The sequence below is a fragment of the Saccopteryx bilineata genome, chromosome 3 (assembly GCF_036850765.1).
Source record: "Saccopteryx bilineata isolate mSacBil1 chromosome 3, mSacBil1_pri_phased_curated, whole genome shotgun sequence".
Taxonomy (NCBI): Eukaryota; Metazoa; Chordata; class Mammalia; order Chiroptera; family Emballonuridae; genus Saccopteryx; species Saccopteryx bilineata.
Genome location: NC_089492.1, coordinates 284099142 through 284121848, shown reverse-complemented (window position 1 = coordinate 284121848; position 22707 = coordinate 284099142). Strand labels below are relative to the sequence as shown.

The 22707-nt window shown below is 53.7% G+C and overlaps 1 protein-coding gene across 7 annotated transcripts in view; it reads left to right on the top strand.

The window, feature by feature from the left end:
* Window positions 1–21789, top strand: part of PRDM2 (PR/SET domain 2) — a 112066-nt gene extending 90277 nt beyond the window's left edge. For 4 of the 7 annotated variants that reach the window (XM_066270389.1, XM_066270396.1, XM_066270397.1 and 1 more), the window contains 2 exons: window positions 16993–17136; window positions 19890–20026. In XM_066270389.1, coding sequence (XP_066126486.1) covers window positions 16993–17113 — 121 coding nt within the window. In that variant the 3' untranslated portion in view covers window positions 17114–17136; window positions 19890–20026. Of the gene's footprint in view, window positions 1–16992; window positions 17137–19889 lie in introns of those variants that run through there. The other 3 variants (XM_066270393.1, XM_066270391.1, XM_066270398.1) reach the window with 2 other exon arrangements.
* The last annotated feature ends 918 nt before the right edge of the window (window positions 21790–22707 follow it).

Below are 22707 nucleotides of genomic sequence, written 5' to 3'. Positions count from 1 at the left end.
TTATGTGGAAAAAAATAATGTGTATAGCCCTTAATTGCTAAAGTATGTGTGCTCTGATTTGAGCATCACATTTAATCTTGACAGTCGGCCTGCAGAACGGGTACTGTCATTCCCGTTTTCCCAAAGGATGGGGGTCTCGTGGAGCAGGTCAAAGGGCTCTTCTGAAGCCGGCCTTGAGCCCTGGGCTGGGGAGAGGTGTGTGCATTATGGGAAGAGGCGACGGGCCCCAAAAGGGAAGCCCACCGCCTGGTGTGCGCTCCCACCCCCAGCGTGTCTGTTTCAAGCCAGAGATCCTCTCGGGCCCCTCCATCCTGGTGCGGTGACATCGTCCTGGGAGCTGCCCTGCAAGACGCAGGGACTTAAATACACGGGGCCGTGGGATTTTTATTTTTTGAAAGAAGAAACTAGGTTCAGATTGGCAGGAATGGTGTGTTTTATATTATTGTGCAAAGTCCTTCTAGTCAAATTAAAACTGAAAAAAAAAAAAAAAGGAACAAAACTTGAGGCTTGAGTGAGTGAGATGTAGAGGGAAAATGTAAGCCCGCTCATTGGTTGGTGGGGCCGGGTTCTGTGCCCCAGTCTCCCCATTTCAGGAGCAGGCGCCCAGGCTGCCACCCCGGCCCCTCCCTGCCCCCAGCCACACGGGTTCACTCAAGTCCCTCTGCAAGCGGCGACAAGCTCTGGGGAATCTGACATACCTTCCGCTTGCTTTCTGTGTACCAGGTACCGCGATAAGCATTCTTCAAACCTGACTCTTGACAATAACAGCATGCGGCTGGTTGGTGTCATTTGCAGACGGGGAAGTGGATGGACTCGGGGGAGTTGAAAGGTCACACAGCTCTCAAGCGGCAGGCTGGGATTTGACCTGCCTCCAACCTGTCCCATCCTGTCTGTGGTTTTTATAGTTTTTTTTTTTTTTTTAAAGCTTCATGTCCTCTCAATAGAAGAGCCTCTAGGGAGGCCCTTCCTGCATTCGTGGGCAAGCAGAGACCTTTTGTGGGCAAGGAAGTCTCTGCCGCAGCAGGACTGCCCGTCAGCAGGAGCGGCTCCTCGGGAGACCCGTGGCTGGTGTCCCTCTAACTGTGGGATGTGCCTCTGCCCCCCCACCCCCCCTACCCTCGCCCAAGCCGTTCAAGTCCTGCTGGCTTTCTGGATTGATGTGGTTAGTCCACAAACATCTGTTTAAGGGAAATTCAGCTCATTTCACTACTAGCATACAGATTTGAAAGCGGTTCTAAAGAAGGGGCTAGAGGTCAGTGTCACTTGAGAACGTTGACCTGTTGGGCCCCAGCCCAGAAAGGAACGTTGATGGGGGCTGGCATCCCCACCTTAGCGAGCAGCGCGGCACGTGCCAAGCAGAGGGTGACATTTCTACTGGCAGCAAGTTACAGGATTTGAGCCAGGAGGGTGTGGGTAGGTTTTATTTACTTTCTAGATTAAGAATTGGATAAACCATCACGACTGCATTAAATTAGTTGCAGTTCTGTTGGGAGCCATCGTTAAAGGGGGGCTTGGGAAATACTTTTTGTTAGAAGAGTTAACTTGCCAAGCTGTTGGGGTAATAGGATTTGGGGCTGGCTTCCGTTTTCTGCCTCAGTTATACCAGCTGGATTCCTTTGCAACCCAAAATTCAGGCGGGTGTGGGCAGAGGACATAATGATTTTACGGAAGAAGCTACTGCCTCCTTCTGCTTTCCCGTGTCCAGCTCGTAAACAGCAGGAAGCCAGACAAAGACCCCGCCATTTTGAACATCGACAGGTGCTACCTGAGTTACCCAGTTAGGGTTGAGAACCTGGGGGGAGAGGGTCATTCCAGCCATGACAGAAAGCTGCGGAGGGCTTTCAAAGTACAGTTTTCTATTCTGAGTCAAAACAAATTTAAGAATAGTCTCACAGCAGTGTTTAGACAGGAGCCTACTGTACAGTCTGGAGTTCTGCTTAAGTTAACTACTGAGTCTTAGCATGAAATCTGAATGTAAATTTTCAGTAGGAATCATTTTTAAAAAGAAAGGTGGGCTTTGTTGCACAGATAAGTGAATAACAAGGAGGTTTAGGCCTTAGAGTACAGTTGTGGCAATTTCCATTCTTCAGCTTAAAAATGGAATTTCCATTTTAAATCATTGCCTTTGTTTTAGTATTTAATAATTGCCAGAACTGTAATGTTTTAATATTCTTACTGGAATGAAGTTATTTAAAACTCACATGGATTCAATTTTTCTTGCAGTACCAGTCTCTTCTCAGTTGGCTTTTTTATAATCATATCCAGTTCTTGCCAACCCAACTTGAGTTTAGGAACGCTTTCAGATGGCTTCTGTTCCCAAGCTATTACTGGACTCATGAAATCAGGCACATTTTCCAGGAGTGACTCAGTCGGTTAGCCATTCAGAAAACATCGTTAATGGTCCAGCTGGATCACAGAAATGTCGGGCTGTGGATGTGATGAACTCCGTCCCGTGGTCTGGGACTTGCAGAAGCCCCTGAGATGATGCTGGCCACTGCTGAGCCGCTGTCCTGAGGGCTCTGCATGGCTTGACTTGTATGAAGCTCTCCTATCTCCGGAGGGAGATAGCGTTCTCACTTACACATAGATCAAGCCTGGGAGGTGGCCTCACTTGCATTGTGTCCCACACACAGCTAATATGTGAGGGCCCAAGCCCTGCCATCCAATTCCAAAGCCCTATTCTTAAAGGCATTGGGAAACCTCTTAATTCCCCCAAATATCTCACGCTGATGCCATCGCCAAGAATGGGGTTTCGCTGAAGAGAGGTTGTGTAACATAGTCCATAGCTTCAGTTCATGGTGGCTGCCATGATCACACACAATAGGATTTGAGTTCAGAATTTTTCTGAAGGTCTCTTGCCATCCATGAAGGAGATGGTGCAGTGCAGGCCAGCACTGGCCTGGTTTGGCGGTTTCACTGTGATTTCATCACAGGCAGTGGAATGTAGGTGAGAGCACTGGCCTGGCCCCAGAGCTGCTGCTCAGCAGTCACCTCCTCCAGGAAGCCTTCCTGACCATTTGCTCTGAAATAAGTTCCGTTGCTTCTCTCCAGCTCCTCACTCTGACACTGAACTCTTCCATATGTTCCGTTATCGACCTGTTACATTGGTTTACTGAATGCCTCACTGCTGCATGTGTAGCACGTCCATCTGTGCCTGGCATGTAGTAGCTGCTCAATAAATTACTTATTTGACTTGAATAAACTACTTGCATCCTGGCTTCATCACTCTCTGGCTCTGTTACCTCAGGCAAGTTATGTCACTTCCCTTTGTCCCAGTTTTCCTTTCTGTGAAATGGTGGTAATGATCAATCCAACCGCAAAGGATGCTGGTGAAGATAATAGACAAGCCCGTGAGGACCACAGATGCCGCCTGCTGTAGTGAGTGCCCCGTCAACTTCAGCTGCCATCACAGTGGCTGTGTTGAAAGGTGTCTGGTTGAATGTCCCATTTCAATCGGATTAAAAGTTGTGGCTTCTGCTCAAAGGTGATTTGCCATGTATGTGATTTCATGACAGTACAGATCACCCTAGCCAGTGTGCCCCCCCCCCCATTCTCCGCTGCCTGTGTGGGCCCTCAGGTGACTCCTACCTAGTTCAACCACCAGTGACCCTAGGGGTCTTTGTTGTCTCAGCTGGGCCTGAGCTGTTCATGTGGGGACCACAGCTGCTGCTTCTCTGTCTGTTGCTCCCGCCCACCGGAACTAAAGAAAATGAGCGATTAAACAGGCAGTCGTTAGTCAAGGTGAGAAAAAAGGTGATTAGTTTTCTTCTTATCCACCCTCCCTATAACTATTTCCATTGGTGTTGAAATTTAAAGTGCCGCCCTACATGTCACTTTCTCTTGGTTTTGAATTTCAAAGCCAAAATGTACATTTTAAAAGGTATCTTCAGAAGGACACATTTCATCAGCTCTCTGAAAACTTGATCAAGGAACCCCAACTCACCGAAATAATACTGTAAGGACAGTCACTGGTATTTTTAAGTGGTTCTAGCCACTGTTTTTAGGGCTTTTTCTATATTATCCATTTCATCATTAAAATAAAACTGAGATAAATGCTTTTTCTAAATTGGAGAACAGGCACAGAGGAGTTAAGCAATTTGCAGAAGGTCCCAGGTGCTAAGAGTAGAGCTAGGTCCAGGCAGTCTGGTCCCATCTGTCAATCTGGGGTCTGGTCTGCTGACCTGGGAGGTCTGGCTGCATCTGGTTCTTCCCAGTGGCATCTTGAAGAAGCAGGGAGACGTCTCCCTGACAAGCAACTGCCAAGTGTGGACGAGAAGCACCTGTTGGTTTGCAGGAGCTGAAACACGCAAGAGGTGAACACATGTCTGTGTCCTCCCTGACCCTGGTCCCGTTTGTCTGTTCTTGGGTGACCAGATTGTGTGGTCCCAGCCAGGCGTGGTGTGACGCTACCCAGCTCTGTTAGGGAAGGAGCAGGTCCAGATCCTGACTCATCCAAAGTCTTGCTTCCTTGTGTCGAATTTTTTCTATTTTATAGAAGTCTGTCCAAGCCACAGTTGGCAAGTAGGTTTGCACGGTGCCTGGGGAGCAGCTGCCTGGGGTGCAGCAGGGGCTGGAGTCAGAGGCGAGGTCACGCTCAGGGTCAGAGGGCCTGGTGCCTGGGGGGTCTGGTGTGGTCAGCGGGAAGCCAGGCAGGGGAGACGACTGCTGCACAGGTGTTGGCTGTCGGGCCCTAATGCGTCTGCTACTTCCCTGCTTTTAGAAACTGAACTAGACACAACTTCCCCTTTCCTTGAAGCCTCAAAGTAACCATCGATGAATACCATGTGGTGGGGAAATGATGCCCTCAGAGGCGACTCTGGCCTGCCAGGGTCCCGACACCTGAGATGTGACTTAAAAATGTTCCAGAAAGGATGCCCTCGCTGGCTCCTTTGCCATCTATTACTCATGCATATCGTCTGCACTCGCTGGCCTCCTCCAGATGTGCTTCTGTTCGTCACCTGTGAGCTGGGAAGCTAAGCAGTGGTCCTGCCGACAGCCCCGTCGGTGAGGAGGGAGGCAGGGCCTGAGGGGACACGCGAGTCTGCCAACGTGGTGTGCGCATTCGTGCAAGTGTATCTTGGCTCTTGGTCCTGTCCTGGTAAGTGATGTTTGCTGGACAGATAACCTCTGGGGGGTGGGGGTGAGTGTTAAGTTTTAAGCTCCCACAACCCACAGGGGTTTAAGAAACGATTTGTGGGGAGAAGGAAATGGAAAGTGGGGCAAAGCGCACAGCCTCTCTGGGAAGGGTTGTTGCCCAGCGAGGCTGAAACACAGCAGTGCCTCTCCCTTCACCTCATGCTGCCGTCCTTAAGTCTGGGTTCAGAGGAACTGTGTCCTCTGGGGCCACGTGCGGACACGTGGTTGAATCTGTGAGAAAGTGTCTGGAGTCCAGCCCACCCCGTTACCTGAGAGTGGACAAGCAGGTGCACCTGCCCGTTGATTTGATTTTCCTAGGTCAGGATACCGCGCCAAAAGTTTGCCAGACTCTGATAACCAGTGCCTAGGTTTGTAGATGTTTTATACTCTTACCTTCAGTTCATATAAATGTAGGCTCCTTGATTGAATTTTACCAGTGAGTTTGGTGTGAAAACTGTGTGTGTGTGTGAGAACTTTGCCCTCAGGTAGGCGCCACCCACTTTGAGGCCCCTGAACGGATTGGTGTTGGGTGTTGGATATCGCAGTTGAAGCGTCGGCTCTGCTTTTTACTTCACTATAATAATATGTTTACATCCCTTAAAGCTATTTGTAAAAACGACAGCTACAGCCCAAGAGTGCCAGCGAACAGCAGGTGTTTTAGAAAAGTTGATGTCCTGAATCGTGTTGGACAGGTGCTTGGGTGAGGAGACAGGATTCCCCCCCCCCGGGGGGGGGGGCGACTTGTCTTGTTAATTACAGCGTGTGACAGGGCACTTCCTGTATGTGTTCCCAGCTGTGTGAAGAGGCCCCTGACCACCTGCACCGGAGACCACCTGGGGGCTGATTAAAAATTCCAGAGCTATGAAACTGTCTTCTGGGGGCGGGTCTTTGAAATTTTCATTTTTATCGGCTTCTTAAGTCAGTTTTTACCCAGATTTCAGAGTCTTCCAGTGGGGCTTAAACACACACACGCACCAGAGTGACATGGTATCACCCTATCTCATCATTGAATTATTTCTGGTTTTTATTGAAATTATTTTCCTTTGCTTATGAATAATCTCTGATGTATCTACAGCATTTTTTAATTCTCAGGACATTTCACTTACATTTCTTCTCGATCCTGATAATCATCCTGTGACAGGTGAACCAGAGCAGCCCGAGCGTGAGGGACATTTCTAAGCATCCGCCTGGGTGGACTTGGCCCGTTATGGCTCGGGGAAGATGGGACCTTTGGTCATTAGCCAGGACCAGCTTGGTGTGGCAGTGTCCTGCGGTCACCACACTATCCCAGCACCTACTGCAGCACCTGCCACATAATAGGCACTTACTTCCTCAGTTTTTTGGAATGAAAAGAAAGAAGTGAAAAAAAATATCAACCCACTCATGTAACCCTAACTCATGACTTTTGCTTAAAATGTGAATGTTCGGGCAGTTGATTGTTGGCCACTGAGTAGAGAGTCACTGGGATAAGCAATGGTCAGTTAAAGTCAGGCTGAAAGAAAAGGATTGGTTATTTGGTTACCGTATTTCCCCACGTATAAGATGCAACCTTTTTCGAAAAATGTGGGGGTCTAAAAACTGGGTGTGTCTTATACAGTGGTTGTAGATTTTTTTTACTTGCATTTCCTGCTTTTTCACGCAGATGAGGAGTTGTATGAATTATATGATGAATAAAACTTGAGTTCAATAACTTTATGTAATACATTTTTTTCCGTTTTCGGGCCCCCAAATTAAGGTGCGTCTTATACATGGGGGAATGCGGTCATTACAATCTGTTCCATAGTTCATTACAACTGGTATTAAAGAGAGCTCCTCCCTCAGGGAATGGCCCTCAAGGTTAAGGATGTGGAGTTGAAGCCAGTCAGTAAACCCCAGGGACCTGCAGCAGAAGGAAGTCCCATCAGGTGCCGCTTTTTCGGTCAGAGATCCTGGTGAAATGCCTCCCTCCTCCATTTACATAGACTGCCTGTGACTGTACCCTAGTGTCTTGAACTCCCTGGGGCAGAGCTACCTAAGGGCTTCCTCACGTTTTAAAATCCCTTCTCCCAACTTCTGGCTCTGAAAGGAGGCTCGTCCTCCCTCTGCCACAGCCGTGGACTCCCAGCATCCCCCAGGGGTCCCTCTCTCAGAGCGCCTTCAACACGCGCAGCACCGCCGACCGTCCTGTGTTTCATTCTTGCTCAAAATAACACATCCCTTTGTCTTGGAAGTTAATGCCAGTTGACCTCACGATGTCCCACGCGCCTGATGGGGCTGTGACTAGGCAAGGTGCTCCCCACGCTGGATCCGCAGCCGTGGCCTCACTCACCTCGGCAGTGTCTCTATGACACCCGTGTGATCGCGCCGGCCAGTCCAAAGGTAGCACACAGCCTCCATGAGGGGAGTACAGAGGCCTCCTGCCGCATAGCACGCCATGTGTCACACCCGGCACGGCCACTGCAGCCTAAGGAATAAATAGATTGTGTGGGTATCTTGCCGAGTCCAGGGTCTGTGAGGGTCAGTGGTCACAGAAATCTTTGTGAGCATTTGTTAGAGTACCAGCTGTGGATGAGATGAAATGCAGTTGGGGCTCAGTTGGTTGGCATGTGGCCCCATCAGTGCGTGCCCTTCATGCCCACTGAGAAGCACCCCGATGGCCTCAGAGAGATGGCCCAGGCACTCTGGTCCCCAGCCACCAAGTTTCATGTGGCCGAAGGTCTCACTTGTATTTATTATAGTACTTGCATAACTTAATTAAATGGTATACCAGCCGATGAAATATGAGCAGAGCCATTTACAAAAAACAAGTCGAATGCTTAGACAGGCTCATAGTAATTTGCCTAAATGCTGCCATCCAATGAGGCGTGTGTGAGAAACAATAAACAGTTTGCCTATAAGAAAGGATTCCGCACTCAGGTTGCTTTTATAGGCGTCCTCTGTTCTTGCCCCGCCTTAAACAAGAACTGGAAGTCAGAAATGATGTATTGTGGATGTGATTTAGTCAAGAAAGAGTGCAGATTTTGGCCCTTCATTCATGTATTCATCCATTCAGCCTTCCATCAATTACCTGTTTGTCTGTCTGTCCATCCATTCATCCTTGCATCCATCATTCATCCATCCATCCATCCATCCATCTATTCATCTTTCCATTTATCCATCCTTTCATTTATCTATCCATCTATCCTTCCATCCATTTATCCATCCATTTATCCATCCAGTTATCCATCCATTTATCCATCCATCCATCTATCCGTCCTTCCATCCATCCATCCATCCATCCATCCATCCATCTTTCCATCAATCATCCATCCATCCGTCCATCCATTCACCCATCCATCCGTCTACCCACTGAACAATGAATATGGGCCCAACACCTGCTGTTATGTGCCAGCACTGTCCTGGGAGGATATAGCAAGGAGCAAAAACCACCAAGTTCCCAGCCCTTACAGAGCTTACATCCTAATGGAGGAGATAGACAATATGCAAGCACGTGAGTCCATAGACTGTCAGATGATGAGAGCCGTAGAGGGGAGAGGAAGGGAGCGCAACAGGCAAGAGGAACTAGTTCTGGAGTGCAAATGGGACTTGAAGATGAGGAAAGCCAGCCTGTGGACAGGGGAGGAAAGCACTTGGCAAAGGTCTTGGGTGGAAGCATCCCTGGCATGCTCAGGGAACAGAGAGAGGGCTGGTAAGGCTGGAGGGGGAGGGGGAGGTGGCCAGGGAGGGAACCAGGGCCCAGTGCATGCTGGCTGTTGGCAGCCATCATAAAGACTTTGCTTTTCCTCCGAGTGAGGAGGAAGTCTTTGGAGTGTTTTGAGGGGGACTATGGTAGGAATATGGTACGACTTGCCTTTTACAATAATCGCTCCGGCTGATTTGTTGAGAGTAGATGAGAAGAAGCCAGGAGTAGAAGTAACAGACTGGGAAGCAAATGCAGTAACCTAGGTGAGGACGGATGGAGTGTTGAGTGTTGCTGTGGAGGTGGTTAGGGAGGGGCAGTGGATTCTAGGTGTGTTTTGAAGGTAGAGCCACACCGTTGGCTGAGGATCAGAGGAAGGTCGGATATGTGTGAGAAGTCAAGGATGGCAGGATTTGTCCCGTGCATCCGGACGGGCGGGTGGAGTTGCTATGAGCTGATGAGGGGAGCCTGCAGTTGGAGGCAGGGCGTGGGGTGGGTATGTGCTGAGGCTTCAGTTTGGGGCACACTGGGTTGGAGACGCCACTAGGCCTTCCCGGGGAGATGCAGAAGGGACCTTTGGAGTTCAGAGGAATGGACCCAGTTGGAAACAAAGTTAGGAAATCCTGAACGTACACATGGTATTTGCGACTATGAGATTAGAATCCCTGGGGAAGTGAGTATTATAAATAAATGGGAGGCGCCCAGGAGTTGAGTTGGGCAGGGCGGGGCTGGGACTCCAATGCTGAGAGGTTTGGGGAAATTTGGAAGGAAGAGCCCGGCAGAGTTCTGGCCGAGGGTGTGGCGGGGGGCTGCTGCGACATCTGACGGTGTGCTGGTGGGCTCAGCCTCCTGTGCGGAGGACCTTCTCCTGGACTCCAGTGGGCCCCCTGTGCTTTGCGTTTCTAAATAGTTTTTCTTTCCACCATCATAGAATGTTTTTTGCCAGTGACGGGAGACCTTGTCCTTCTAGAACACATGCCCCCGAGGGCAGAGGCCAGGTCTGCGCCTCGCTGCCGTGTCCCCAGCGCCTAGCACAGGGTCAGGTCTGTAACAGGTGTGCTTGATCAGTATTGATAATACATTGGCAGGCCTTGTCTCCGAGGACATCTTCTCAGGATGGCACATGTAAGTGCCAGGTTGGAAATCTGAGTCCCAAAGAGCGTAGATACTAAATCAAATTAGGGACACATGGCTTCATGGGGCTGCTTTTAGGACGTTTCTGTTGATAAATTAAAAACAATTTATTTTTGGTGCTTCAACGGTGTCTGTCCCCCCCGAGGCTCAGCATAGACCAAAGCCATCCCCTTGCGGAATTCTTGTGCCTTCAGAGTGGTCGGCCCTCTCTGGCGTCCCACAGGACCTGGTGCGGAGCGGGCAGTCTTTGAACGGTTATCAGATAAGTGGGGGGGACTAAGTTTAGGGTAAATCACAACCTGTGTTTTCCTCTTAGACGCCGACTGTTGCACATTAAAGGCTCAGAAAGCCTGCAGAGACTTGCCTGCTTGGCTTCAGGAGCCTGTGCCCTGGAGGTAAATGGCTGGGGCTTCGACCCCGGCTTTGCCTCCTGCCAGCTGTGTGTTCTTGGGCAAGCTGCCGAACCTCTCTGTGCTTTGGGTCCTCATGCACCAAGTGCGGCAGTGCCCATCTCCTGAAGATCTTGTGAAGATTAAGTTTGTTGCTCCACGGCAAGCCTGGGCACAGCGCTCGGCGTGCGGTGAGTGCGGAAACGTCAGCTGCAGTGACGCAGATGGTGATGAGGATGACGCGTGTGGCATCTGGGAAAACCTGCTCCGCCGTGCCGTGGGGGACATGCTGGCGGGGTGGAAAAAAACATCAGGATGTTTCCCATTCCATGTCGGCCACTGCCTGGACATGTGTCCGAGGGTGACCCCCGTAGTGTGGCTGGGCCCACGTGTCTGTCCTCCGCAGGGAGGAAGCCTCCATGTAGCCAGTGAGTGGTTCCCTGAACCAAGTTGCGTGCAGCTCCCGGTACGGCTGAGTAGCCCAGAGTGGCTGACCGGCTGGGTCCAAGTCATTTAGCATCTGCAGGCTGCCTCTGTCCTGTTCTCCCCACCCCACCCCACCCCCCGCCCCACTCTATAAAACAGGTTGATCTACCCTAGCCCTAGCCACCCTGCAGCCTGTTTGCAGTCAGCCAGGACATAGGGTGAGGGTTTTGGGGGTCCGGGGAGGGAGAAGGTGCCTGGGCACACTGTACTCAGTCCCCTGCATCCTGCACCCCTGAGGATGAGGCTTCCAGGCCCACAGCCCACACGCTGTTACGCTTTGGGCAGATTGTCACCCTGCTGACTAATGCCCCATTCGGACTCCTAGCAGGCGTGTGTGCCTTTTCCATGGCTGCGCCAGCCCTGTGTCTTGAGACGCCCTGCCCACTGGGCACACCCAGTCCTCCAGCCATCTTGGGTTACAAAGGAGCCCCTGAGATCCCATGAGGCCTCCTTGTCCCTCCGAAGCAGGCACCTCTGACTGTTAGCATTCTTGGACGGACATCAGACATCAGGTTCCAGAAATCTTGGTCACCTGGGCAGGTGCCACACAGGGCTTCCTAGACGGAGTCCCAGTGACTCCAGGATGTGGAAGTTATCCCTGGACTTGACTTACTCATCTTTTTAACCTCTTTGGTCTAAGTCAAACTTTAAAAGACAAAGAATGGTGATAATAATAAAGTCTAAGCGCCCCCTACAGAGTTTTACCAGTTAAAAGAGCTTTTCCGTCTGGACCTGGTGGGAGTCCCACCCATACCTTTCTGTCCCATGCCGGGAATCTGCCTTTTTGTGTGCTCATGTCTTGACACATGTGTCCATGTGTTCTTTGAGGCTTCTGTCCCGTTCTTAGAAGTTCCCGTTAAAGCGAGCAGACTGTCTGGGCCTGTCTGGGAGGAGAGGGAGAGACAGCATTTGGGCACCAGAACCGGGGAGGGCGGTGGCAGGAGCCACGTGCTGGGAGAGGCAGGAGCGTGAAGGGCAAAGGGAGCGGAGCTGGGGCTCCTGTCACCGAGCCTGGCGCCGCCCCGGCGGGGTGGCATCGTGAGTCCCTGCACTGAGCTGAGCCGGGAGGCTGTGGTGGGTTAGAGAGGTCTGTGGAGTCGGGCTCAGAGAATTGTTGCGAGAAGGAACAGGGAGGACCTGGCCCCTCGGTTTGGGCAGGGCCTTGGCGGTGAGGGAGACCTCCCGGAAGTGACTTCCTGGGATGGTTTGGTCCCTTGAGCGACAGAGGCGGGCACGTTTGGGGTTGAGTTAGATCGTGAGCCTTGTTCCGGGCTCGCCGTCTGCTTGTGCAGGGACCGTTCTCTGAGCTCCATCGTGTGCCAGGCAGGAGGCAGGCCGGGGGCTGGGGGACAGTGGTGGATTCAGGCTGTGCTTGTGGGGGCTCAGTCCAGGGGGAGAGGCAGGGGAGGGGCAGTTACAGAGCACCGGGTGCCCTTGCCACAGGGCCACCTGCCTTGTCTCCCAGGGTTCCTTTTCCCGAGCCCAGTAGCTTCCTCCCTGCCATCAGTGTCCCCAGATAGTAAGCCCAGGCGTGCCTCCTCTCTTCTTCCCGAGAACAGCTTGCTGTGTGGCCACCTTGCTTGGGCTCAGCCTGAGTGAAGGGCTTCTTGGTGTGGTGTCTGGGGTCCCCTGTCCCTCTCCTGTCCTGGCACGGTGACAGGCAGCCACAGTAGGGATGTCTCCCTGGCAGCTTTCTGGGGCTGAGGTCCTGGCTGGCTGGGACAGGAAAGGTTGGCTCTATAACTGGAGTTTTGTTATGAGCTATCTCATGCTGGGCATCTGGAGTTCAAGGCAAACGCTTTTGGGGAAACGATGGCCTCTGGAGACCTCGGAACCTGGTGTAAAACCCAGCGAGGCCCGGACGAGACGGGTCTTTCAGATGCATGGAGGCCAAGTCCGGAGCTGGCTGGGGTACAGCACCTCCCGGGAGCTGGGGAGAGGGGAGAGGGAAGGAAATCGGTCCGCTACAGGCAGGTTCGGCTCCGGAGTTGATCCCTGCGGATCCCGGCCCCCTCCCTCTTTCCCCTTCTCCCTCCTGCCCTGCTCTTGGTGCCTCTCCCTGTGACCATGAATGGATTACCTAGCTTTCTGTGCTTCTGTCCCCTCAGCCATAGAGAGGGCACAACAGCCTGTCTCACATGGCTGAAGGGACGGTTACATGAAAAACCACCAAGCGCCGCCAGCAGGGCTTATGATGCCAGCCCCTCAGGTGGGTTCAAACCTTTGCCCTCGGTTCCCCAAGCCCTCCCATTGGAGAGACTTTCTCTACAAAACGTCACTAGGCACTAGGAACCCCTCCCCCAGGCTTCACAGCCGGGCCCCTCTTAGACACTGCCACCCAGCACGTTGCTTGCACTTGAAGGTGTCCCCCAGCCCCATGCTCCCCAGCCTCAGGGTGCAGGTGCCTGTCTAGGGACCTTGTTAAATACAGATTCTGAGTCAGGAGTTCTGGAGGGGGCTGAGTGGCTGGTTTCTAACCAGGCCTCTCCCCTCCCCGGACTGCCGGGGAGGGGACTGAGACCACAGTTTGAGTGGATGGATCATAGAAGAGCGGCTCTTAAAATTGGCTTTTAAAATTCTCAGTGCCCGGGCTGCACCCCAGCTAAGTGAGGACCTTAGGGCTGGGGAGGGGGCATCAGGCCGGTTTCTGTCTCACCAGGTGCTTCCAGTGAGCACTAGAGTTTGAGAAGCCCCTCCCCCCACGCCAGAGCTCCCCTGAGCCCACATGGTCCCAGCGCAAAGCCAACTCCTGGCTTCGTAGGTGGCTTGTGCGTCTGTCCTGTGAGCAAAGGCTCGCCTCCTATGGCTTTCTGGGATTTTGAAAAGAGCTGCTTGGTCCCCAGCACTATAGGGACTGTGTCAGGGAGGTGATCCAGGCTCCGCTGTCAAATGGTCCTGGATTCAGATCCTGGTTGCACCCTTGTTGACCGAGAAAATGTAGACATTGGGCTTCCTAACTTCTCCAAGCCTCTGTCTCCTCCTCTGTGAGATGTGGATTGTCCCAGTCCCCACATCAGGGCCACTGGGAGTGTCTGAGGGGCTCCAGAAAGCCCCTGAAATGCCCCCAGCACATCTCATGCTCACTGGGTGACGCTATGCATTCTTCTCCTTGGTTGACATTCTCATGTTACAGGTGAGACGGCTCTGGCTCAGAGAGGTAGAGGCATTTTTCAGAGGCCACAGAGCAAATAAGCGGGGGATCTAGGGCTGAAACTCCAGGCTCCTGCCTCCCAGCCTGGGGCCTCTGATGTTCCCTAGAACCTAAGGGGCTACCCTGTTTGGTAAGCTGGAGCCAACCTTTCCTGAAAGTGGCTGGTGGCTGGTGCCAGGAAGCAGGTGCTGTTTCCTGTAGCTCCTGCCTGTGGCCCTTGCCCAGCTTGGGTGGGGGATTTCAGCATCATGTCAGGTCAGCTCCCCTGCACTCCTCCACGTGCCCTGGGCTCCTCTCTCACCCCCGGCAAAAACGCAGAACAGCAGGCGCGGACTTAGATGGATTGCACTCTGAGGATTTATGGAGAGTTGTGTAAGGGTCCTGGGCGGCTGTGTGGCCCAACCAGCTTGGGAGTTGCATCCCAGAAGGTCCCTCCTGATGTATGTGGGAGGAAGAGATGGAAGGCGGGCGTGGCAGAAGGGGGCCTCAACAACTCAACGCCCAGGCAGCCTAGTGGGGAACCCGGATGAGCGTGCTGGCCGGGTGGGGACCAGAGGGACCTCAGGAGGACATCCTGGGGCTGGCAGCTCCTCCCCTCCCCAAACTTGTCCCCTCTCTGCCCCCCTTGACCACAGTCTCCTTGACTGAGCTCTCTGGACCCTGACCCCTCTTCCTTTCTTCCCTCCGCTCTTGAACCCACTTCTTCCAGGTCTTTGTGTCAACTTGTCTTGGAAGCTGCTGTTACCAAGGTTCCCAGCAACCTCCAGGCTGCTAAATGTCACGGTCAGTTGGTTCTGTCTGGTCTTGACCCGTCACCAGCATGGATACTGTTATTCCTTTTGAATGCTTATTACCTTTGACACCACTCTGTGCTTTGTGACATCACCAGTTGCTGCCCCGGGTCCCTTTCTCAGTCCTGGACTCCTCTTTGTCCCCACTCCCTGTAGGAGACCACCCTGTCCACCCAGATGCTGACCAGCCCCAGGATCCTCGGAGGTGCCTTCTGACCACCCACTTGACTTCTCCCTTGGGTGTTGAACAAACATTTCAAATTTGATCCTTCCAAAATGGATCTCCCCTCACCCCACCCCACCCCACCCCAGAAACCACGTTTCCCTCCTGCCGTGCCCGCGGCTCGGTTGGACAGAAACCATCAGACCTGGAGTTCGTCCAGACGCCAGTCTCTGTCACATAAACACACACCCCGACCCCACTGCCTGGCCCTGACATGCAGCTCATCAGCAAGTCCTGTTGGCGCAGCTAAAAAATGTCCAAATTTAGCCCGTCTGGTGGGCTGGCGGGGGGGCCCTGCTCACATGGGGGTGCCAGCCAGCCCGTGGTGCCCTCACAGGCCACCCCCCGGGCCTCTGCTCTCTGTCCAGAGTCTTGCCCAGGTAGTGAATGAGCTGAGCGCGGAGCCTCGATCGCACAGCCTCGGGGAGAAGTTCACACTGGTTCCGCCCTGAGCTTCGACTGAGAGGCCCAGGCCTTCAGAGGGACTCCCCTCTGTGAACACTGCAGGCCTCTTGGTCTCATCCGGGACTTCGCCCTGGCTGTGTGTTAATTCACTTGTTTTAATAGAGGTATTGAGAGCTTCCTCGTCAGCTTGGGCACTGTTGACATGTCGGGCAGTTCTCTGTTGTGGGGGCCATCCCGTGCATTGTATGATTGATGTTCAGCCACGCCCTGGCCCCACCCACTAGGTGACAGTAGCGTCCTCCCTCCCCTCAGACGTGACAACCAGAGCTGTCGCCTGACGCTGCAGATGCGTGCCCTGCTTGAGGACCACTCCTGTACCCCTGGTGTTTTGGCTTGTTCCCGTCCCCGGCTCTCGGGCAGCGCTGGCTCCCAGCCGGCGCCTGGGGCAGGTGAAGCTTCCAGAAGCCCCCGCCTGCCTCAGCGCCCACCTCCCCTCACCCGGGACCCTGCTCACTTCCATTCTTCTATCTCCGGGGGCAGACTTGGGACCTGGGACAAGTCACTGTGCCTCCGTTTCCCCATCTGGAAATCAGGGGTATGCAGTACCCACCGGGCTGGGGGCGCTGTGAAGAATAAGACAGCTGATATACCGGAAGTGCTTAGCACCGTGTCATTCCTGTTCATCATGTGTTTATTTGTGGGGTGCAGCAGTAAACAAGACAAAGACCCCGGCCTTGGGGTCACAGCTCACGGCGGGAGCTGACTCATTATCCTGTGACTGCAATTTAGTGTAACAAGTGCTGTGACGGGCCTGGCCTGTGGTGGCGCAGTGCATAGAGCCGTCGGCCTAGAATGCTGAGGTCGCTGGTTCAAAACCCTGGGCTTGTCCGGCCAAAGCACATAAGAGAAGCAACTACTATGAGTTGATGCTTCTTGCTCCTTACTCCCACCTTTTTCTCTGTCTCCTCTCTCTCTAAAATAAATAAATAAGTAAATAAATAAATCACCAGTGCTATGATGGGAAGTATGAAGGGCAGTGGGAGCTGGCAGGAGGGACACTTCATCCAGGAGACAAAGAAGGAAGGCTTCCTGGAGGAGGTGGTATGCCAGCAGGACATGAAAGGTGGGAGAAGGAAGGGCAGGAATAATGATCTGGGTTACCTATTATAAAAAAGAAAAAAAAAAAGATTTCCTGAAGGAAAAAAGAAGTCCAATTTAATGGGCTATAGTAGCAAATAGGGCCAAACTCTGTCGCAGGGTCCTGGGTCACACCCCCTCTGTGGCCCCTGACAGGAAAGTGAGGCCAGGGCAGAGGTCGAGTGTAGAGTTAACAGCCTGGAGGGGACCAGCCCTCCCCCGTCTCCCCACCATAGGCATGGGTGAAACTTGGTGCTAAAACCTTCCTAGGTGCCTGGGAGGGAACAGTGCTGGGAGGCAGGTGGGGTCCTCGGGACAGCCCGCTCCTGGAGCTGTCTCCGGGAGCAGGGAAGGTGGTGGGCAGAGCAGGTGGCGCTCACATGGTTACCAGAGCTCACATCCCGTTGGCCTCGAGGGGCCCTGCACGGTGGTGTCTGGCTGGGCCCCTCGTGACGGCGTGTGTCATCTCTCCCCCTGCACAGCTACAGTCTCCGCCTGGCCACCCGATGCACTGCGCCCACTGTCCCATACATCACCAGGCAGTGTAGGAGTGTCAAGGCCACGGCTGCTGCTCAGCTTCAAGGACCCCTCTTCAAAGAGTAGAAGTTTCACCTGCTCCCTGACAGGTATGAGGGGGTGCAGCAGCTGCCAGTTCCCTCTGGGTGGCTCTGGGGGAAGAGGGGGGATTGGGCTTGGCTCCTGGGGTGGGCTGGGAAGGAGAGAAAGGGGTGGGCGTGATGGTTTATGGAGTCCTCACTGTGTGCCAGGTGGGGCTGGGGGCCTCCTGCAAGAAGGGCACATAGTGGCCCGGTGTGTAGACCCTGGACCACCTGGGTTCAAATCCCAGCTCTGCCACTTACTGGCTGTGGGACCTCAGCCAGTTTGTCAGTCTCTCTGAGCCTGTTTCCTCATCTATAAAATAGGGACGGTAGGACGGTAGGACCTACTTGATAGGATTTTGAGAATTACAAGTGTCAGGTGTATACAGAGCACCTGAAACAGTGCCTGGCTAGGTAGGAACTGGTTATTGTTGCAATGATGACAATGATGATAATACTACTTAGCTCTTACTCGAGGCCCTCAGGGCTTTAAGCCCAGGAGAGACTGTCGAGCCCTATTCCCACAATACATTTGAAAGTAAAGGCAATGCTACTCTGCAAAATAATCAATTAGATTTTTGTTGAACCAGAAGTCTCTTTTCGAGGTTTTCTGATGGTAAAGCCTGAATTCATTCCAAGAAACCTACTTTGCACCTTCAGGGGGCCTGGGCTATGTTAGTGATCTGGAGCAGGCTTGGGTTTCCCTGCTGGTGACGCAGCCTGACCTCTTTCACTGGGTCCCCAAGACCAGCCTCTCAAACATGACGGGAGGACCTTGTGCACCAAGACACGAGGACCCTCGTTAAAGATACAGACGCCAGGGTCCCACTCCAGTGTACTGAGCAGGCATGTGTGTGCGTGCAGGGCCTGGGAACCTGCACTAGCAGGTGGCTGGTGGTTCTGATCACACTCAAGTTTGGGGCCATTTGGAATGAGAACACAGTTGTTTCAGGCGAGAATGGGCTGAATCCCAAACCTCCAGGGTCGTTTTTATTGTACCTTCCTGCCCTCCCAACCTGACAGCTCATTCACCCCTCCCTTACTTAGGTGGAGTTTCTGGGCACGGCCTTATTTCTTGAGGGGCTCAGGAGGGGAATGGAAATAAAACCCACTTTCCCCGGAGAGTCTGTTGTTGGCAGCCGGCACTGAGCCCGCCTCTCAGGAAGCAGGTTCCAAGAGGGGACATGATGCCGAGCTGGCCACGCTGTGCAGCAGAGTTGACACAGACCTGAAGCTAGCACAGAACAGGACAGCCTGGATCGCCCCCCCCCCCGTCCCCTCCTCCCACTGTGCAGAGGGGAGGGGGGCGCCTGGGCCGGGGGGCGTGGCCAGAGTCTTCCTCCCGAGAATGAGAGGCAGTGCCAGAATGAGCAGCTCCTGACTCGGGGTCCCGTGTGCCCCTCAGGATCCTCCCAGTGGTGGCAGGTGCTGCGGGGTGGCCCTCTGTGTTGACGGGCATGTCAGGTGTGCCTTCCACCTAGAGCGGGTGTTCTCTGCAGCCCGAGGGAGAGCCAGGTTCCCCACACTGATGTCCTGCATGGACTGGGCATTCCGTTGACTGCGGCAGTCCCGCCGTGACCGCGCCTCGCTGTGGGGCTCCCCTGCTCCCGGGGGGCAGGCATGGCCCTGGGTGGATACCTTCTTTTCCCTTATTTTCAAACTCGTGCAGGTTCCCAAGGAAGCCCGGGAGCAGGGTGAGGACTCGCTGTCTTGCAGGTGCCACCTTCTGGCTGTGTCCTCGCATGGCAGAGCGAGGACGTTCTGGTGTCTCTCCTTCCAAGGGCACGTGTCCCATCCCACCCTCACGACCTCATCTAAACCCAGTCCCCCCTCAAAGACCCCAGATCCTAATGCCATTATGCTGAGGCTAGGGCCCAGTTGTGGGGGGACAGTGCAGCCCTCACAGTTCCAGAATGATTTTTTTAGATGCCGCGAAGGGCTGTGTAGGTCCACACCCTCGTTCTACAGAGAGGGAAAGTGACACAGAGGGATAGGTGACTGGCCTGGGAGCGGAACTCACGTCTTCTGACTCCCGGAGGGACGGACGTTGGACTTGTGGCTGTCCCCGCCCCTCACACCACATACAACACTGTACCTGCGTGAGGGGGTTGTTCTGAGAAAGCGGTGACACCCGGGACCTGGGTCCACGCTGTTGTCCTTGGCGGGTCAGGGGCGCGGTGGCCAGTCTACTGGAGAGTCTGGAGCGAGCGAGCTTTTGTCCCAACGCCCGCCTCTGACTGTCCTCGCCGCGCCTCCCGTGCCTTAACAAAGTTGCAGGCCGAGTCCAGAGCTTTCTGTCCACTTTCTCATGTAAGGGAGCGCCCACCGGTGTGCGTCTCCCTTTGCACACCCTGGCTTGCCTGTCTCATTCCCGTCCGTGGGGCCAGCCGCTCTTGTGCCCGAGGGTCTAGGAGCGGAGGTTTGGGAAAGGTACTGGCACCTCTCACTTTTTCATTTAAGTTAAAAAATGGGATACGTCAATCTGTGGTGATAGAGGTCAGGGTAGCGGTTATCCTGGGGGTGACTGTTAGTGGTTATCCTCAAAGGGGGCTGGGTCCGGGGCCGAGGGGAATGTGGGCTAGTCCTTCCTGATCGGGGTGCTGGTCACTCAGGCGTGTTCCCTGTGGAAATTCACCAGGCTCCGCTTTGCTCTGCGTGTGCGCTCTGTACATCAGTAAACAGTTAAACTGGGAAAATTCAGTGGGATAATGCTTGAACAGCCCCTGTAGGCACCGAATGTGTGGCCACCGCGGTTACTGTTCTTTCCTTTGTCTCCTCAGCACCTGAAGTGACCTGGAATCAGAGAAGCCAAAGGGACCGGCCTTCTGCCCTGCAGGAAGTACTGACCTGTTCCATTCTACGAGCCTACGAGAGAGAGGGAGTGTGTGGGTGCGTGCTGGCATGCGTGCGTGCGGTCTCCAGACGAGGGTCCCAAGTCCCACGGAGGCAGCTGACTCCACACCACGGATGACACGTGGGGGCCGCCCCCGGGACCGTGTCCTGCAGCTCAGCCTTCCTGCGGGGGGGGGGGTGCCTCTCCTACTATGCAATTTTTCAAGAGCTCCTTGATCCTGCTTTTTTGCTTCTCAAGCTGTCCTTTGCCATGACGGGGACCTTGGTCTGGCCCAGGGGTCGGCTCCAGCCCTCTCTGCAGAAGGCCTTCCGGAGGAGGCCAGGTTCCCCTTCCAGCCATCCCGCCCCGCCCCCCCCCTCCCCTCCGCCATCTCTGGGAATCAATAGTATGTAGACACCGTGGAGCCTCGCTGACTGTCCCCCCTCGGCCTGCGCACTTGGAAAACCCCCTTCTTGGCCTGAGGAGTCTGAGCTGCCAGCTCTTGGGTCATTTCCAGATTTGAAATTGTGGTTAGTCCACGTGCGTGGGGAGAAAGCCCTGGTCCCCATTTATGGACCGGGTCCCTCACATGGGAGAAGCAGGGGATGGGGCCGTGGGAGGGGAAGCGTGTCCTGTGTGCTCCTTGGCCTCACCCAGTGGGACCATCAACACTTTTAGTATCTGAACTGCTCAGATGAGCTGAAAAGGGAACCGAACAAGCAGAAACTGGGAAACGAGAACTAAGTTGGAAGATTAAAAGCATAGGGGGGGGGATTGAGAGATTTCTGGAAGCTCTCAGCGGCCTGCCAGGGGTCGGGGGAGGCGGCTCCTGCTCCCTGGTGGGGCAGCCCGTGCCTCGGAGAAATGGGTGAGCGGAGCTAGGAGTTGGGGCCCAGTGAGGGTCTTGGGCTTTGTGCCTTTGGGGCAGACCCCAGAAAGGATGTCTGAGACCACTCGCGCCGTTTCCTCGGCCCCGTGTTTTGTAGTGACGTATCCAACCCAAAGTGGAAGGAGGGAACTTTGAAGCGTGCGAGTGGTCACACACACACACACACACACACACACATACAAAAAGGGACTTTTTTCAGGGCTACTATGGTTGATCTTGCAACTCTGTAAATATGTATGTAAACACTTTTAAAAAGCACGTATTTATGTCCCTGACTGTAAATGCCCCATTTTTAAAGTTTTATAACTTGTGTTATTTAATTAATCAGTCGACTGGCTGCAGTGCAGACTCCGATAATGGTCCAGGAGAAAGTTCTTGTGAGATCCTCACATGGGCAGAAACACGCTGATCGTTGGCCAACATCACCGCTCTCCCACTTCCCGCCCAGCTAACAACCGTGGTGTGTTTTAAATTTCTGTAAACTGGAAGGAATCCCTTTTTGCCCGCTCCTGAGATGAACCCTCACAAGCATGAAGATCTGTGGCTGTCCCTTATCGCTAACGATACGATGTTGTCCCATTCGTGTCGACACTCACAGACTGCTCCCATCCTCGCAGTTCTTAAGGGTCCTTCCTCATTCAGCAGCAAGGGGTTATGGACCCCAAACTTTAAAAGTCACTTTCAGCCAGTGGTGAATTCTGGAAATGTTCTATGTGGGGGAGGAAGGTGGGAGCCACTCAGATTTTGCATATGCAAATGTGCCCTGGTCAGCCTTCCACACTCCGAGACTGTCAGGAAAACTGTTGTGAGCCATCCAGACATGGAAAGGGACAGCGATTTTATAGAGAGCGGCACTTCCCGGTCCGCAGTGGCTTTGGAGCGTGGGCTTGGATCTTGGGGAGATGGTTCTGTATCTGCCATGTGAAGAAAATTAACAATAAAAGTGTGAAGTGTGATTGCTAAGGAAGACACGTGGGAGTGGTTATTTGGGTTTCTGGGTGTTACGGCTTCCATTTTGGTGACATCTGTGTCTTGGGGATGAGAGGGGGCTCGGGAGAGGAGGGGTCCCCGAGGGCTCCGTCCCTGCCGTGAAGCTCCCTGTGGGAACACCTTACCCGGTGAGCTGGCGGTCTCTGCCCTCAAACCCCTCTCCACCTGCCAGTAGGCAGGTGAGCCATTTCACCAAGACAAGAAAGGCTACCTGTGATTGCAGACGTATTTTCTTTCAACAGCTTGTAGTGCCGGTGGTGGAGACCAGGCAGGTTCTCACTGAATGCGGGCAGAGGATAGAGGAACCGCGGGGCCAGAAAGCGTTGGGTCATACCCATTTATTGGCAGCTCGCAGAGAGGGGCGAGCAGATAAACAAAGGAAACCACTTTTCAGAGTGGAGGGCAAGGGATCAGGAACACCGTCCCTTACGGTGGTGGCCGAGGGAACCAGGGAACCGCACCTCGCAGTGGTGGGAGAACAACCTGGGAGAATTGCCCCCGAGGGAAAGCACCCACAGCTTTTCATCGAGACACACATGTGGCTTTCTGCCCTGTGCTCACACACTAATCATGCAAAGTGCTTGCAGCTGGGAAACCAGCGAGCAAGCCTGACACAGCTGTTTCCCCCACACAGTGTTACTGAGCTCTAGATCCCATACCATGCAACTTACCCATTTAATTGTACACACCCATGGTTTATAGTTCACAGAGTTGTGCCACCAACCGTGCTATCGATTTTAGAACATTTTTATCCCCATTCCTCCCCAGAGCCCCTGGACCTTTGCTCCACCCCAGAGGTATGGTCGTACCAGAAGCACAGATCTAAAAGCAGGGGCCAAAGGGTCACCAGCCAGGGTGTCCCAGGGGAGCCTGAGCTCTACGTCGA